The 15,988-nt window shown below is 42.0% G+C and overlaps 1 protein-coding gene across 2 annotated transcripts in view; it reads right to left on the bottom strand.

Moving 5' to 3' along the window:
* TNC (tenascin C) overlaps positions 1–15,988 on the bottom strand; it is a 47,685-nt gene that overhangs the window by 25,967 nt on the left and 5,730 nt on the right. For both annotated transcript variants that reach the window (XM_035890087.1, XM_009634911.1), the window contains exons 5-10: positions 15,756–15,912; positions 14,883–15,152; positions 13,577–13,762; positions 12,752–12,841; positions 11,775–12,038; positions 1,798–2,070 (exon numbers count right to left, since the gene is read on the bottom strand). In XM_035890087.1, coding sequence (XP_035745980.1) covers positions 1,798–2,070; positions 11,775–12,038; positions 12,752–12,841; positions 13,577–13,762; positions 14,883–15,152; positions 15,756–15,912 — 1,240 coding nt within the window. The remainder of the gene's footprint in view (positions 1–1,797; positions 2,071–11,774; positions 12,039–12,751; positions 12,842–13,576; positions 13,763–14,882; positions 15,153–15,755; positions 15,913–15,988) is intronic.

The following is a 15,988-nucleotide window of genomic DNA, read 5'->3' as shown; positions in this document are numbered from 1 at the left end:
TTTACATCCAGGAGCAGCCATGTGTTTTTGAGGTCTGAGCATGAAAGCAGATGCTAAAGAACTTTTCTGAATGCCTCTGGGGCATTTGGAAAAGTCAGCTTCCAGTTTGAGGAGAAGCTAAAACTAGAGCTCTTTCTTTATCCAAAGGAAAAGGTTATGTTTTGTTTGCTCTTCTACTTTCCCTTTCAGCTTAAGCCTATGAAAGCTGGCATGTAATTTTGGAGCTGAAGCCAAAATGCAAAGCAGTGATAGCTGCCTTGGGGTTTCTTCCTCTCTGTAGACTTCCCTGATGTGTTACAGGAAGGCTCAGAAAGTTCTGACAATTGGAAGTCCCCAGAAGGGAAAATTTTGAAAAGCCGGGTGCTGAGCATGACCCAGAAAGGGAAGGGAAAACCTCAGCAGGGCATCTTCTGCTGTTTTCATTAAGTTAATAAAAAGAGAGCAGATTGCATATTTAGGCAGGACACCCCTGATGTCTGTTTTCTTGCTTGCCCCCGTACAGCCTCTTTTCCCTAGCCATATTTGTCTATTTTCAATGGGCAATCTGCTACCAGCTCACACTCAGTACTCTCAAAGCACAGGACTTCTGGCCTGCAGTGGGACACAGCCCAAGGCAAATGCCTTGTGCCAGACACATTTCTACCTAAGCCAGGCTGCTTAAAGCATTATTGCAACAAGCAAGCTCTACTGCGTTTATGTTTTAATTCTGTTTAGTTCTTATGTGTACTTTTATCCCCTTCTCTGATGGGTAATATGTGCTTGGGGAAATCAAATATGAGCAAACATTGGCCATCTCATGATCACGGAAGGATGCAAAGGTCTGTAAGGAAGCCCAGAGGCAGCAGATATTGTCTACAAGAAATTATCTGAAGGAAAAGCCACTGGTGCCCCTTTATTGCCAATTAATTCATACCCTGTTCATTACCAATGATCAGAACACCTACAAGAATGAGTGAGCCATACAGGATAGACATAAGTATATATTTACGTCTCACAGTCAAAGCTCATGATAAGCCCTCATTTAAAACTGCCATCTTTCACAAGATCAGCCAGAAAATTATTTTTGTGGCTCTTGATTAATTTCATGCAACCTTCTGATAAGGGGTTACCTCCCTTCTTTCAGGTCACTTTTATGCCAGGGTAGTTCTGCTGAATTTGGTCGTCTTGCATTGTAACTTTTTCAGACCAACCAGACTCTTTAACAACTTTATGTGGCTTAATATCTGATACTACTCTTGGTAGGAATTCATTTGTATTCTTTTCTATATGAGGACATATAGAAACTGTCTGTCCTTGCTCTCAAGACAGATGCACACACTATACCCCTGAGTTTGTATTTACGGAGGAGCTGGTGCATCATTTCAGAGGTAGCTTCAGAAGGGTAAAAACTAAGCATGCTCTCAGGTTTTGATTATCTGGGCTATAAAGAAGAGATTTTTATAATTTTACAAGGCATCCTGGGCTTTCCTGAGCATATACAACAGCCAGCTGGGTTTTGCTGTTAGTGTCAACCAGCAGAAAAGCAAGTAAAGGGAACAAAAGCCATTCTGAGGTGGGGAAAAAAGCATTCCTAAAAGCAAAGGACTCCATGGGGGCACTGAGACTCTTATTGGAAAGTCTGATCATGAGACATTTCCATGCCAGAGATGTTCAGCCAAGCTTTAATGAGTTCAGTGCACCCCATGCAAAGTCGACCAAGTGAGCAAGCTTTGCCGAGCGGTTGCAATAGCTCTGGCTCACATCCCTGTCTGCAAAGAAAGGGAGCCAGGAGACTGGGTGAGTGACTTGAAAAGATACCTGTCATGGCTTTAACAGAAAGGGGTTTGGTCCTGTAGTTTTGAATCACACCGTGAAGTGTGATGTTATAAGGTGTGTTGGCCTTGAGGCCCGTAACATTCACAAAGCGCAGTCCGCCTGGGACTGTGATAGTCTGGGTTTCTTCGGGATTGTCAGATTCCTGCACCTGAATGATAAAGTTTTCATAGGCCCCGTCAGCTGCTGTCCAGGTGAGCTGGAAACCATCCCAGCCAGTCTCTGATACTGATAATTTTCCAAGCTCAGGTTCCTCCTCTGAATAAGGACAGAGAGTCAATCAGTTACTCAGATTACAGACTAGTGGCGATGATGTATTATTTAATGATGTTCCGTGTTAATGAATTTCACTTGTAATTAGTGACACGGAAATGCACCCCCACACACACATTTACATTCTCAGCTGCCCCAGATGACTTGTAAAGTCTCTTCAGAGACCTGGCAAAACAGAACAGCAAGAGCAGAACTGTAATGACAGATAATAACCACATGAATGCTAAAAGACTGCTTACAGAAAGCAGCTTATAGACCATCTTACAGCTGCAAGTGCTTTGGCAACATTAATTACAACTCCCTATGAGGCAAGTAAGCGTTACTATAACCACTTTACGGCACTGTTAACAACTCAGTGTTTGCCATTACAAAGTGACTGAATACTGCAGTGATGCTTTTAGTTGTGTCCACATGAAGGATGCTATTTATTCTTCCAAACTATTCCTAACCCAAAACAATGAAGAAGGGGAAAATTCCTCCAAGTCTGCATGTCTTTATTTTAATGGATCTGTCTTCCTTGCATTACGTTATTCTGGCCACAAAATCTTCCTGGGGGCAGAGAAGCTTGGATTATCAGAGTTACTGATACTAATTTAAAACGGAAATCTGCATTCACAGAAATCAGCATTCTCATAAGCCATCACAGGGGTGGCCTAGGAAGTTGGGAAGCATCAGAGCTAACTCTCTGATGCTGTTACATCTGAAAGTTTAGGTCATTTTCTCAGCAAGAATAGAAAGTCCTCTGTTACAAAGGAAATACAACTGATTCCTTAAAATTAGCAGTCATATGGGAAAATGACAGAGTAATACCTGGTTTTTTCTACATGCAAAAATCTTGCTATATGGTCTATCATTAGCCTGTGGACTGCGATGACTTTCGGCACTTTTCTTATTTACTTGCATTGTTGACACATAAGCATTATAATAAGGTCAGAATCCAGCTGAATAATCCCAATGTGCACAACTAAGGATTTATAAGAGATGATGCAGGGAGGGAAATGGATTTGATTTGGCAGCTGTAATTTCAACTTCAAGCTTTATGCATATTTTAAGGCAGAAGATAAAGGGGCCCTGGAATAAATGAAAATTAGGCTCAGCAATGTTACTTATATAAGTTTTCCCCCTGTAAAAAGAGAGTGCTTATTGCATGACTGCTGCATAGCTTTATATAGGTGGCTGGGGGGATGTTTTCAGAGGTTGAGCACTCATAGGTAACAGTCAATTATCTTCAGAGAGAGTCACTAACGTAGAGTAAATTGCTACTACTCAGGAACACAAAAGTTTTGACAAGCTTTTCCCATCCTGTTAGAAAGGAGGAGTTTGTTTATGAAATAACACGATGATGGTCAACAAAAAGAAATATATGAATCCAGAGCTGTTTTGCTTTATCAGGAACAGAAATGAGACTCATTGAGGCAAACTATGAATCCTGTCAAAATAGGGCTGTTAAGCTGAAAAAGAGAAAGCAGGAAAGAAAAGGAACAGGTTGTATCAGAAATAGTGACCTTTTGGTGGCAACAGAAACAAATAAAACAAACACATTTCCTCAAAATGAAAACAAAACTAAACCAAAAGTTACAGTAAGGTAAAATCCTCTAAGTAGAAGCTCGGTTATAATAACCAATGCGGTAACCATCACAGCTTAAAAGCAATTCAGATTTCTCTGGAGAGTGCTCAGATTCATTCGCCTCCAAGATGCAGCGTCCCTTTTCCTCCCGTTTGTTTCTCATGCATGTCTGAAATGGAAGCACTCCCAACCCCATCATGCTCTCTAGGGGCCAAAAGATTCTCAGACACAATCATGCACCAACTCGGACTGTTGGAGAACTCCAAAAGCCTCGTCCATAAAGCATCCAATGGATACGACAGAACAACAATGTCATAGCAAATGATATAAAGGGATGATGTTTCTTACTTAAAAAAAAAAAAAGAGAGAACAAGCCATTGAGAGATGAGACTGTTCTAGCCTTGTAGTAGGTGTGAAATGATCTGTGTGTTTCTCTGTAAATATATTATCTCATGTTGTGAATTTGGGTTTGAGTGATGGACAGGTACAGTCATTAGTCTCCAGCTAGGTTTTCCAGATATAAACTTAAGCACTGGTACTTTGATCGTTATTGAACTGAGCCCTATGGCTATAGGTCTGTTTCCTCATGAAATTCCCGTAGCAGGGATAAGAGGTGGAAGTTTTCAGAAAGGTGTACTCCCAATGTGTTACAATCTTTTTTTTCTCTGACATCACCACTTCCATGCCAATGCTGCAAACTGCAACCTCCTTGTGATCTTTCTTGTGTTTGAACCACAATCCAGATAAATACCTGTAGTATCTTGCTATTTTCAGGTGCCTTATAAATAGCAGATGCATCAATGTCTCTCTTTGCATGCAGTTTGAACAGAGAGAATTGATGCTACATCACCTTAAAAGCTGCATGGGGCACTGTCCATGCTGTACCACTCCAGGCTCTCATTCCATAGCAATAAGAGGTTTTATCCCATGCAGAAGAAAGAAAAAAGAAAAAAAAAACCAAACCTAAGAAGAAAGGCATCACTCACAAGGCCTAGCATTTCTGCAGTGGAACAGCAGTACGAAAATGAAGTTCTGTATTTCAAAGCAGAAAAGGAACATATGGCTAATGAATCCATAGAAAATACCTGTAGCAGCTAGGGCTTCCAGGGACCAAGAGAGCTGACCTTGAGTCCTTCCATGGAGATTAATCTGGTATTGTGTGCCAGCTGTGAGATTGGCAATTTCTGTTTCTCGATGGTTTCCCAGCAAAAAGATTTCCTGTGTTCTGTTTAAACTGGACAGGTCTTTCAGAGTGATAAAGAACTGATCAAATACCTCATCCTGTGCTGCCCAAGACAGGGTGAAACTACTGAAAGTCCTGTGTGTTATAGTAAGGTCATGAAGAGCACCACTGGCTTCTGAGATGGGAAGGTCAGTGGGCACTGAAAGCAGAGCATGAGAATCAGTGCTGGGGCTTGTTAAATAACTTAGCTCTGTAGGTGCAGGACTGGTGGGATTAAATGACGTTTCATTGTTTGATTCTCCAGGTGTTGTGACTAGATGTGCTAAACAGAGGTAAATTACAAGTTAAAATTTCCTGATAATAAACCCCCAAACATCCCAAAAGACAGCTAACAACCGCTACAAAACAGTTTGTGTGCTTTGCATTGAAGAGCTCTAAGAACAGAGAAAACAGATGGGTACTTCTTTTTTTGGAGACTGAATCCAGGGCACAAGCAAAGGTAGCATCACCAAGCACAACATGGTTCTCACACAACCACACTAACTAGCAGTTCCAGAGCAACAACCGTTAAACAAAGAGATGAGCTGAAATGCTTCTAGCAGACAAACGAGCACATCCTCAGTTGATGTAAATCAGTACACTTTGACTACCTCCAGAGAACTTTGCTAATTTACATCAGCGAGGATTTGAACCCTAAGCCTCTCAAACATGCCTTTTCTCTTTACTACAGCCCATCTGCTATTGCTTCTGGCACAAACCAGAAGGGGAATGCATGCCGAATACCGCAAACATGTCCGAATCCAGACTGAGAAATCAGCCCCAGCAGAAGCATGCTGAAGCTCATCCTCTCCAATCAAAAACAGGCTTGGGGAAGTTATCCATCCCGATGCATGCAGAATTTTCAAAAAAGGCGGGGGGGATATACATATCCTTACCTAAAAACCAGGACAGAAAGAACTTGAGCAATCTTTCTTTAAAGCGATCCAAAGGAATGGAAGGGAAAAAGACTTGGCCTTCACCATGCTGAATGATCTGGGAATATATCCTGTAACACAGCCAGATTCTGAAAATCTGAGAACTGTGGAGATCACAGAGAATGTGTTCCCGATCACAGCTGCAAGGCAACAGGCAGGTGATTTTTCTGACATGCAGAATTATCTCCTCATTAGTGGAAAACCACATCATTTTACACCTCAGTGGCTTCCCTGCTTTCATGCTCCACTTGCATTCAATTAAGGGAGAGCAAGTCATCTACCACCATCAATCAGATCAGCACAAATATGTACTCAGGATTCAGTATCTGTCTCCAAATTCACACATGTATCAGAAAAAAAAAGTTTTCAGAGGAGAAAGATTAATTAAAAATTTTTTCAAATCAATGTAGAAATGTTATCTTGAAAATATACTCCCAGGACAAATACAGATGTAAACACATTGTTTTCTGCTCACCTCCAGGAAGGAGAGAAGCCTGTGAGGCAAACAGTGATTTATAGTTATATATACAATTGATATTCTTGACTTAGGTAAGGGCCCTCCTTACATTACCCCAGCACACGATCTGAACCAGTCCCTACACATGCAGCAACCTGAAGAGAGCCACGTAGTCATCGCACCAGCATACCTGCAATGGTAACTACTAGCATAATTCCCTCTTTCTCAGCAAACTGACTGTCAGAACTGTTATCTGACTGCCCCAGGGTTACTGAGCTCATGTAACAAAGCAGGAAGACATGCAGTATGGAGCCGTTCGCCTTCTGCGACCCTCAGCCACCTGTGCACAATTAGATGCCAACCAGCTCTTTCCTATTCTAGGAACAGGCAAAAAACCATGGCATCAAGCAAGTGCACTGGTACTTGTTCAGCCTTAAGGTTGACTGCTTAACATGCATAGGGGTAGCTGGGCTTTACCATGGAGTATTTCTGCAGAAGACATTCATAAATAGAGTGAAGAGACCAAGGGGGAGGAAAGGGCAGCAGTACATCGCACAGGTACAGCTCCATGCTGTGGATGGTCCCACTGGGAAACTGCCATGCACCCTGAATTGGAACTTGAGGACAAAACATCAAAAAATACAAGGGAAAAAGAAAAAAATCAAGGCTGGCATTATGGTCCTGGTATACTGAGGATCCCTGAGAAAACCCTGTGGAAATATTAGCCAAAACTGGCTTCTCTTCCCTTGTTTTACTTGGCCACCTCTTCTGACATTTCTCCCAGATTCCTGCCAGTTATAATATAAACGCACGAGGACTTGGTTACTCTAATCTGAATGGGAAATACAGTAACAGTTCAACTGTATTATACAAAAACTGCAGAACCAGCCACCTAAATGGCATTTTAATTCAGAATTTTTCGTCACAAGTGGATTAATTTTATTGTGCCAACTTTGACAACTACACGGGAGGTTGCCATGTACGGGTTGTCTCGTGGAGCACATGTAATTATATGTAGTCACATTACCTCTGATTTTTTTTCAGACCTAATTCTGAATATTACCTTGGATTTAATGACTAGACTCCACAAATGAATTTGTGGATGAGAAAGAGCGTTAGAAAGACACTACAGACAGTATCAGCATTCATTGTTTAGCAGACAGAATACTATAACAGATAACAGAAAATTTAGAAAACAATCAAATTGTAGGATAACGACCAAAGGAGTTCAAACACTTGACTTAGCAATTAGGGGAATAGATGGGGAGAAGCAAGAGAGCTCTAGGAGCTCTAGGTGGGTGGATGACAGCCAGATAGAATGATTCATGGTGGCAAGATGAATGAATAGCAGATGCCAAAGAGCCAAAAGCTATGTAGAAGGGAAACTGGATGGACAACAAACATACGCTCCTTCTCAGACTGGAATGCTTCTCAATATTATTCTCTTAGTAAAATTTTCAGGCTGAATATGGCCTAAATATGTCTATACTGCTGTTGCTGGCCTTTTGAGGAATTCCATTATAATGCTTCACTGGTGATTTTACTAAAAAGAATGTAAATGTCCTGCCAGGATATTTCCCCATTTACTTGGGATGGAGCAAAGAGTATTCTGTCTTATTTCTTGCTTCTGTCTCTTGGATTTTATATTACTTTCCAAGAGAGGCTATCAGCCAGTTTCACTGCAGTCTCTCATCAACTCAAGCACACTTGTAAGACATGATTGATGGCCTACCAAGGTATTTGCATTCTTTTCAGACCCCTTTGACTAAATGGCTTTCCTCTCTCTCAACCAGCTGATTAAACAAGGCTTACAGTGCCGGTGCACCTCTAAATTTCATAAAGAAAACATTGCAGTATATCACAAGCCAGAAATACTACAGTAGCTACCACGAAAAATCCTCATATTGAAATCAGGTTCCAGGTACTCTTAGCAGAGGGATTAGCTGAAGAAATGGACAATCTTTACTGGCAAATTTAGTTTCCCAGTGGCCAGCAATGTAGTTTCCCATTGAACTGGCTCACCTAATCCTTTGTCCTAATGTTTCTTTGAGTTTGTATAAAAAAGGGTGGCGCAATCAAAGACTAGAAGAAGCCAGGAGAGGAAGAGGGACTGACGCACAACACAGACAAGGGTCTTTGGTAAACAGCATAAATCTTCTTAGAAACTTTCAAGACAATGGAAAAGTTACTTCCCCAAGCCATGCTCCTATGTGCAACTCGATTCCAGAGGCAAGACAGTATCACATCCACGATTCATCAGCAGTTGCTGCACAATCTGGGTCCTTCAGCAGAGGAATTTGAGGTTGGCACTTGGTTTCTCTAATGTCCACTCATTTGTCTCCACAGGCCTCTCACGCCTGATGCATTACTATCCATCCTCCAGGACCCACATTGTGCTATGCAGGCAGGGTTCCAGAACCGGAGCAAGAAAGAACAAAGCTGCAGTCTTGACTGTTCAGCTTCCTCAGAGCTGGGTTGCGTGCTCGCCCTACAGATTAGTTGTTAATCTGATGTAACATTCTCAAGACGTGCTGCCAGAAAGGTCCCTCCAATGAGTAAAATGGCTCACTGTCTTTGATTTCTGAAGTGGTTCTAACCCAAAACCTCAGTGCGATGCTGGGTGAGACCTCTGACAAACAAGCAGTACCCCAGTTTGTGATACCTTTGTTAACAACAGAAAGGAGGTACCTGTTGTAGCCACAGCTTCCAGAGGAGAGGAGCGCTGTTCTCCAGCCAATCCATGCACCTTGATTTTATAGGAAGTGTTAGCTTGGAGGCCGTCAATCACAGGACCTAGGGATTCTCTGGGCAGGAAGGTTTCTGCAGGGGGCCCAGCTGCCAATGACACTTCCTTGTACTCCACCACATAACTACTGTAGACTCCTGTATTCGCATACACAGACACTAAAGCTGTGGTCTGTTAACCTCGAGACCACAAGGTCCCTTAGTGTATCCTCCTGCACCCCTGACGCCTCCAGAGCAAGAAAGCTCCCAGAGCCAGAAAGCTCCTCAGGGCCAGGAGTCATAGAACCATAGAATCATTTGCCTGCATTAGGGTTAGACTATATAGAGCTACAAAGAAACAAGCAAATAGCAGTGTGAAATATTCAGTCTTTCCTTTTCAGCAAAACAAAATAACATTCAGCAAGCTGTTCCCTTCAGAATCTTTACCATCCCTTGAATGCAGAATCATGGACATCGGTTTAAAAACAAAAACTTTGTCACTTGAGCTGCACTTCATCCATGTGAAGAGACAGAAGCAACAGAAGGCTGCCAGCCTATATTATGGGACAGTTTGTGACATGTCCTTTCCTAGACATTCATGAGCTCTGAATGTTTCAGCTGTCTGTGTGTGGTGAGTTGATATACATAAAAAGATAACAGGAAGGATGTAGAGGGGAGAGGAGGCACCAACTGAGGGTCTTCAGCTCTGGGGCTGAAAGCAGCTTTACCCTCAGTAATGGAAAATTCACTATGCAAACAAATAAGAACAGTGTGTGGGAAACTCCTGAATACCTGCAGACAGAGAAGCCTGACTGAACCATCAAGAGGATGGGAAGAATGTAAGATGAAAAACTGGCCATCTGGAGAAGCAAAGGAAAACGAAAAGAAAAACTCTCAGCCCTTCCACAGTCCCTGGCTCCCTTGTTCAACAGGGTTGGCACATGCCCTTCTAAACAGCAGGATTGTCTCTTCCACCCACCGAGAAGATCTAGTCCAGTCCTAGCCATGCTACTGGCATTTTCCACTTCAATCATTCCTCTCTCTCCCTGCTTGCTCCAAGTACTCTCCCCAGCAGCACAACGGACCTGAGGTCCTCCATAGCTCTGCAAGAGAGGGCAAAACAACAAGTTTATTTGGCTTAGCCTGAGGACTTCAGGACCTCCCAAGTACTGGGAACATGGATAAAGGGGAGTGACTTGAGGGTGGATGAAAAAGTAAACTGAAGAAGAGACCTCTTGTCTTATACCCCACAGGCTTACAGAGCATTTCTGCCTCCCATGCACATGTGTTTGGATTTGGCCATGCCTATGCAGGAGGAAGGTCACAGAGACAAGTTATGTCAACTGCTGCTGCTGCTTCTAAGCAGCCCACTGCAGAGAACTCTCTGTTTACTGGTTGCTCTGAGTAAAGACTTAAAACAAATACACTTGCCAGATGAATGTATTTATAAAAAAACACCCCCACAACCAAACCAGGAAAAAGAAGTCACCTTGTAAGACTTTGGAAACGTGCTGGGAAGACTAGGCTGTGAAATTCCACAGCATGTTGTTTCTGCCTTTTCACCGTCTGGGCATACTTCGATTGAGACCACTCTGTCTTCAGACAGATGGGGAAAAAACTTTGGAAAAATAGAAGCCTGCTCACTCCTGCCACATAAACCTTTGGCTTCCTTTTGTACGTGTGTGTCTCAAGGCTTCCTAATTTTTTCTTACACTGGACACAGGCCTGACTTACGCATCAAATGAGTAATTCAGTACTGATGATTTTCTTTAGTTTACACCCTACCATATAACTCTTGGCTGTACTGGATTACTTGACTGCTGGCATGAACACTACCAGGGAATATGAAACCAGTTTCGATCAGTTAAGCAGTATAGTTACTAACTTGTAAAATGCACAGTTTTTGGCATGTGTTTACCTCACAGATGGTTTTTGGAGAGAAAAGGATAAACACCTTGATATCTGCTAAGGACAGTAACTGTAGCCCAGCTGATTCTGATTTCACTGTGTCTGCTTACTTATAGCAGTTAAGGCTTTCCCTCACAGGATTTAGCCTGAAGGCACCTAAAGATTCAGGCCTTACTTGTGTTCTATACTGAGATATAATTCTGTATGCAACAGACCTCGAGTCAAAATGTTTCACAAAGAATAAAACCTTATTCAATAGGTAGTCCACTGATACTGGTTAAGTAGAGTGGTTTGTACAAATGGAGATGGCAGAAATGGACCCCCTCTTTGTAGACAAGGACCCCCTCTTTGTAGACAAATATAACAGTCATGGTATCCAATGGAAGTGGTGACTGTGATCAGATTTGTGACAGTAGCCTTTCTCACTTTTGGATGAGAAAAACTGAAAAAGGGCAACATCAGAGCGCTGTTGACCCTGCTGAAGCATGATGGGTGGAGGCATGCTGTGAAGAGAATTCATTAGGCAGGAACAAGCAATGTTAAATACATTCTGGTTGCTCTTCCTCTTAGCTTTTGGCTGTAGAAAACAAAACAAGTTATAAGACATAACACACAAAAAAGCATTTAAAACTAAGGATGAGGTCTGAATTTCCTGCAGGACAAACAGCTGCCTTCTTTGTGAGTCTTCTCAAAGGATAAGGCGGAAAACATTGAGAACATGGAGCTAAACACGGTAGGTAGGGCAATACACAGCAATCCCTCGGTTAAGTCTAGGATGCTAGACAAAGCTAAGTCTGCTCTGCAGGCAGCTGATGTTTTGGGCTAGTCATTGCCCAATGACCCGCGGCATGGCACTCATCAAAAGCTGTTACTCACCAGTCGAACCCTTGACAGTGGTGGGTTTGCTTTTGTGTCTCCCTTTCTCCGCCACCAGGCTAATAGTGTATTCTGTCCCTGCCTCCAGCTCTCGCAGGATAAAGGAGGTCCTGTCCACAGGGATCTCAATTTCGTTCCTCCTTCCAGAGGGGCTAATATAAATGAGGCGATAACGATCAAACTTGGCCACTGGTCTTCTCCAGCGAAGGGATAAGGTGGTTTCAGTAGGGTCACTGACTTCCAAGTCCTTGGGGTTATCAAGATCTACATTAAAAAAAGAAAAACTGAGTTGTCTCTGAACTGCCCTGGGACAGTTTTTCAGGCCTCTGTAGGCAGAGCAGCACCTATACTGGGTGCCTAGCAACAGCTCAGGGTTTTATCTATCTTTTGGAGCTTTTTAAAGCTGTGTTGCTTGACATAGGTAGAGGATGATGAAGTTCTCTTTTACAGACAAACCACACTAGAACAAATTTTCCCCGCTTAAACTCTCTTCAGCAGGTACTGCATGGAGGAGAGGCAAAATTTAAGCCTTCAGAGAATTTACCTGGGAAAAGGGGGACATTGCGAGAAAAATCCTGGATGTGAAGGGCAGTCAGGACCATTGCAACCACTGAGGCTGTGCTCTTTATCAGATCAGCCTTTTGGCCATAACTACAATTTCTGCCAGAAACCCTGACAATTAGGGGATGGCCAGAGTAATCAGTGTAAGCATGATTACCATTAAGGAGCTGACCTGGAGATGAAACTCCCAGAGCATTAAGAGACCCTCATACAGGAAAAAAGAGCCAGATTCAGAGGTCAAGATTTCTGGGGAAAAGTTTTTTCTTTCTCTTGAGGGTACCCATTGGTACCAAAACTAATACACAAACTGTCTGAAATATTTCTTGCAGCATTACTTGGAACAGAAAGAAACATCAGAGTGGCTCCACTTGACTTGCTGCCTCCTCCTGAGCACAAAGGAGGATCAAGCTACTCACCAGTGCCAGCATTAATGGTTGCAGGAGCACTTTCCCTGTCCTGTCTCACTGCTGTCACTCCAATGCCGTATTCAGTTCCAGGCCTCAGACCTAAGAGATGAGGATAGAAGTATGAGTTCCTGTCCATGGAATATGCCTACAGGCATGTATTTAATTAAGGAAGCCTGAATGTATGCAAGGTAAGAGATATACTTTCCGTCTATGCAGAGAATTGAGGTTTCAGTTGGCCCTCCAGCTGACCTGATGTTAATAAATCTTTTTCCATGTACATGCTAAAGGATAAAATTATGGCTGACTGAGACTGCATTTTAGACACTGTGCACAGAGATCAGTGATAGCTTCTACTTTCAAGAGCTTGCAGTATAGGCACTTCTGCCAAAGAAAAGCAGGTAGACGTCCACATGACATGGAGAAAGTACCATTATCTGGCCTTGCAGGCTGGTAAGGCAACTTGCAGGTACACAGAAAAGTTTCAGGCTGGCATCAATCAATACCATCCCTAGCACATGCAGAAGCCTTTTGAACTCAGGGATGTGAACCCACAAAGACATGGAGCTACCTAGAACTCAGGGAACTGACTAGTGGGGTTCAGAGATGCACAGGAAAGTGAATTGGCTACAGACCTTCTGTTGGCTTAGTTACCCATCTGCAGGTGTGTAAATGTATACCACATATGTTTTAATTTAATTGCTTGTACTCAAAATGTGTAACCTCTGCTTGTACCTCTTATGTATAGTGACCACAAAGATATTTTTTCACCACACTACTGTGCTCTAGGGTGACAGCAGCAGCATGACATTAATGGCAATCTCTCCATTCCCCTACCTGTGAGTGTAGCTCTGGTTGTTGCTTGGTTGCTCTTTGGCACTGTGATCTCCACATGGTCTCCGCCAGAGATGGGAGCAAACTTAATTCGATAGTTGTCAATATTTGCATGGCTGTTCTTCCACTCCAAGGTAATGCTACTGTCTGTCTGTGACACCCGCTTCAGGTTTCTTGGAGCATCCAAGTCTGTAATCAAACAACCAATAAATAAATAAATAGGAATAATTCTCTTATGACAACAGTCTCTTATGAAAGTACTTTTTAGAAAATGAAATGATCCAAAAGCTGAAGTTAAGTTTCCTCTGACATGTACCACTATGCTCTTAACTACATCGAGCAGAGTTCTTTTAGCATGAAGCAGAGAGTTCACTAGCTTTGGAAAAAAGTTGGTGAAAGAAATTCAAATTTTCTCTCCTGAGACAAAAAAAACATTTTCAATTTTAGTAATTATCTTATCTTTTATTACAAAATAGGCTTGCAGAAAAACATATTTGTATGAAAATACTATTTTGCCTTTATAAATACCTCAGCTTTCAAAAGAAAAAAGGCTGTTATGAAAAAAGAATTTATCACCTCTAGAATTTCTGTTCAGTAAATATCTCTCATTCATGGCTGAAAGGAACTGTAAGTCTCAGAAGAAAAGGTGAACATTACGTAGAAATTCATGGGCTTTTCACACCTACAATAGACTCAAATCCTGCTCTGAATGAACAGCTATGTTTTGGGATGAAAAGGGAGGTAATTCTCCCTGTACCATATACTCCGCTCCCTTAACGCATCAAGCCTTGATAACATGCTAAAGGAGCCCCACTTTCATAAAGCATTCCCAGGATCACTAAGGAGCAAAGTAAATTTATAAAAGCATGACAGAAAACATTTGCAGAACTGAAGAAGGCAAAAAAGCAAAGTTCTCTGCTAATCTTTTACGCATTTAGACAAACAGAAATAAGGTCATAGATGGAATAGGAACCATGAAAGACATTTAGCTCAGCAGACAGACAAGTAATCCAGAGGAATTTGTTTCCTGATGTAGAGATTTAGGGTATGATAAGCAAAAGCTTCTAAGTGACTTAGTAACATTAATTCCCATTTTCAAAACACATTGAGATAATTGTATTTTGTTGAGCCACTAAGGTATACAAGGCACAGAAAAACATTGTCCACTTTCATGTACCTCTGTAACAGTGTTGATTCTGTGTTGCTGCAGTAACTATCGACTCAACCAACGTGACGCAAACAGCACAGGAAGACTGATGGTGATTACATTAGCTTCCCAGAAATTTGGATTGGTATCCAAGCCTCTTACCTGTGACAAAGACTTCTTTCATAGGGTCGCTTTCCATGTCCCCTCGACGGGAGATGAGTGTCACTTCATACTCTGTGTGTGGCCTCAGGTTCCCAATAGAATATTGGTTTTCATCTTCAGAGAGGTCAATGGTTGTTCTGTCCCCTGGAATATCCTTGGGGCCATAAGTGAGCTCTATGCCTTCAATTTCAGCCAAGGGTTTGGACCACGTGATAAGAGCTGTGGTGTCTGTGACATCTTGTGCCTCGATCTGGCTAGGGGCATCAAGCTCTGTTACAGAAAGAAAAAAAGGTGTTTTTTTAAAGAAATCTTGCCAGAAAAATCATACACATTCTTGTGATTTTAGTTGCTGATTCAGAGCAAAATTAAAGTGAGTGGCTTCTACCAACTGAAGCTTATCTTCAATTACTTCCTTCCTTTACTTTCTGTAGCACTAGAAGAAAGCACCAAATGGATTCAATTAATCAGAAGCAGAATCATCAAAATTAACATCAGAAGCTGCCAAACAGGAACCCTGAGAGTTTCTCCATTGCACAATAGAAACTCTCCTTTAAATAATTTCTTCATGCAAATATCACCAGCATGAAAGAAATTCTAGTTCCTGTTGATGGACCTTTTGGAAAAGAATACAAGTGCGTACTGCTTGCTACCTTCTAGCTAGACATAAATTTCCTTTCCTCTTCAAACAGGTAATTTGGAAAGCAATTAATTTCTCCTCATGTATTCTTCACTAGCAGCTCCACTATTTTCTTTTTTCCTCCTATCAATTCACAGGATAGACCTTAGCTTTCTCTTTGTTTAAAAATTCCCTCAGCCATGCCAGACAGTGCTTGTTTTATTGGTGGCACTACACCAAACACAGGTTGTGCTTACTTGTGGTTATCACTCTGGATAGTCCTGGTCCTCTGGTATTGTTTTTCACTATATGAAGGGATACATTATACTGTTGCCCTGGTGCCAAACCTGGCTGCATATAAGATGTTTCTGGTCTCTTCAAGCTGCTGGTTATATCTCCATTATCATCCTTTTTCTGTAAAACATGGAACAATCAGTTAGTAAAAATATAAAAAATCCAGATCTTTCACTTATAGATGGCCTCTATACAA

This window comes from Egretta garzetta, unplaced genomic scaffold (genome assembly GCF_000687185.1).
Source record: "Egretta garzetta isolate BGI_Z169 unplaced genomic scaffold, ASM68718v1 scaffold190, whole genome shotgun sequence".
Classification (NCBI taxonomy): Eukaryota; Metazoa; Chordata; class Aves; order Pelecaniformes; family Ardeidae; genus Egretta; species Egretta garzetta.
The sequence above is the reverse complement of the archived record's forward strand: the minus strand, read 5'-3'. Positions and strand labels throughout refer to the sequence as shown.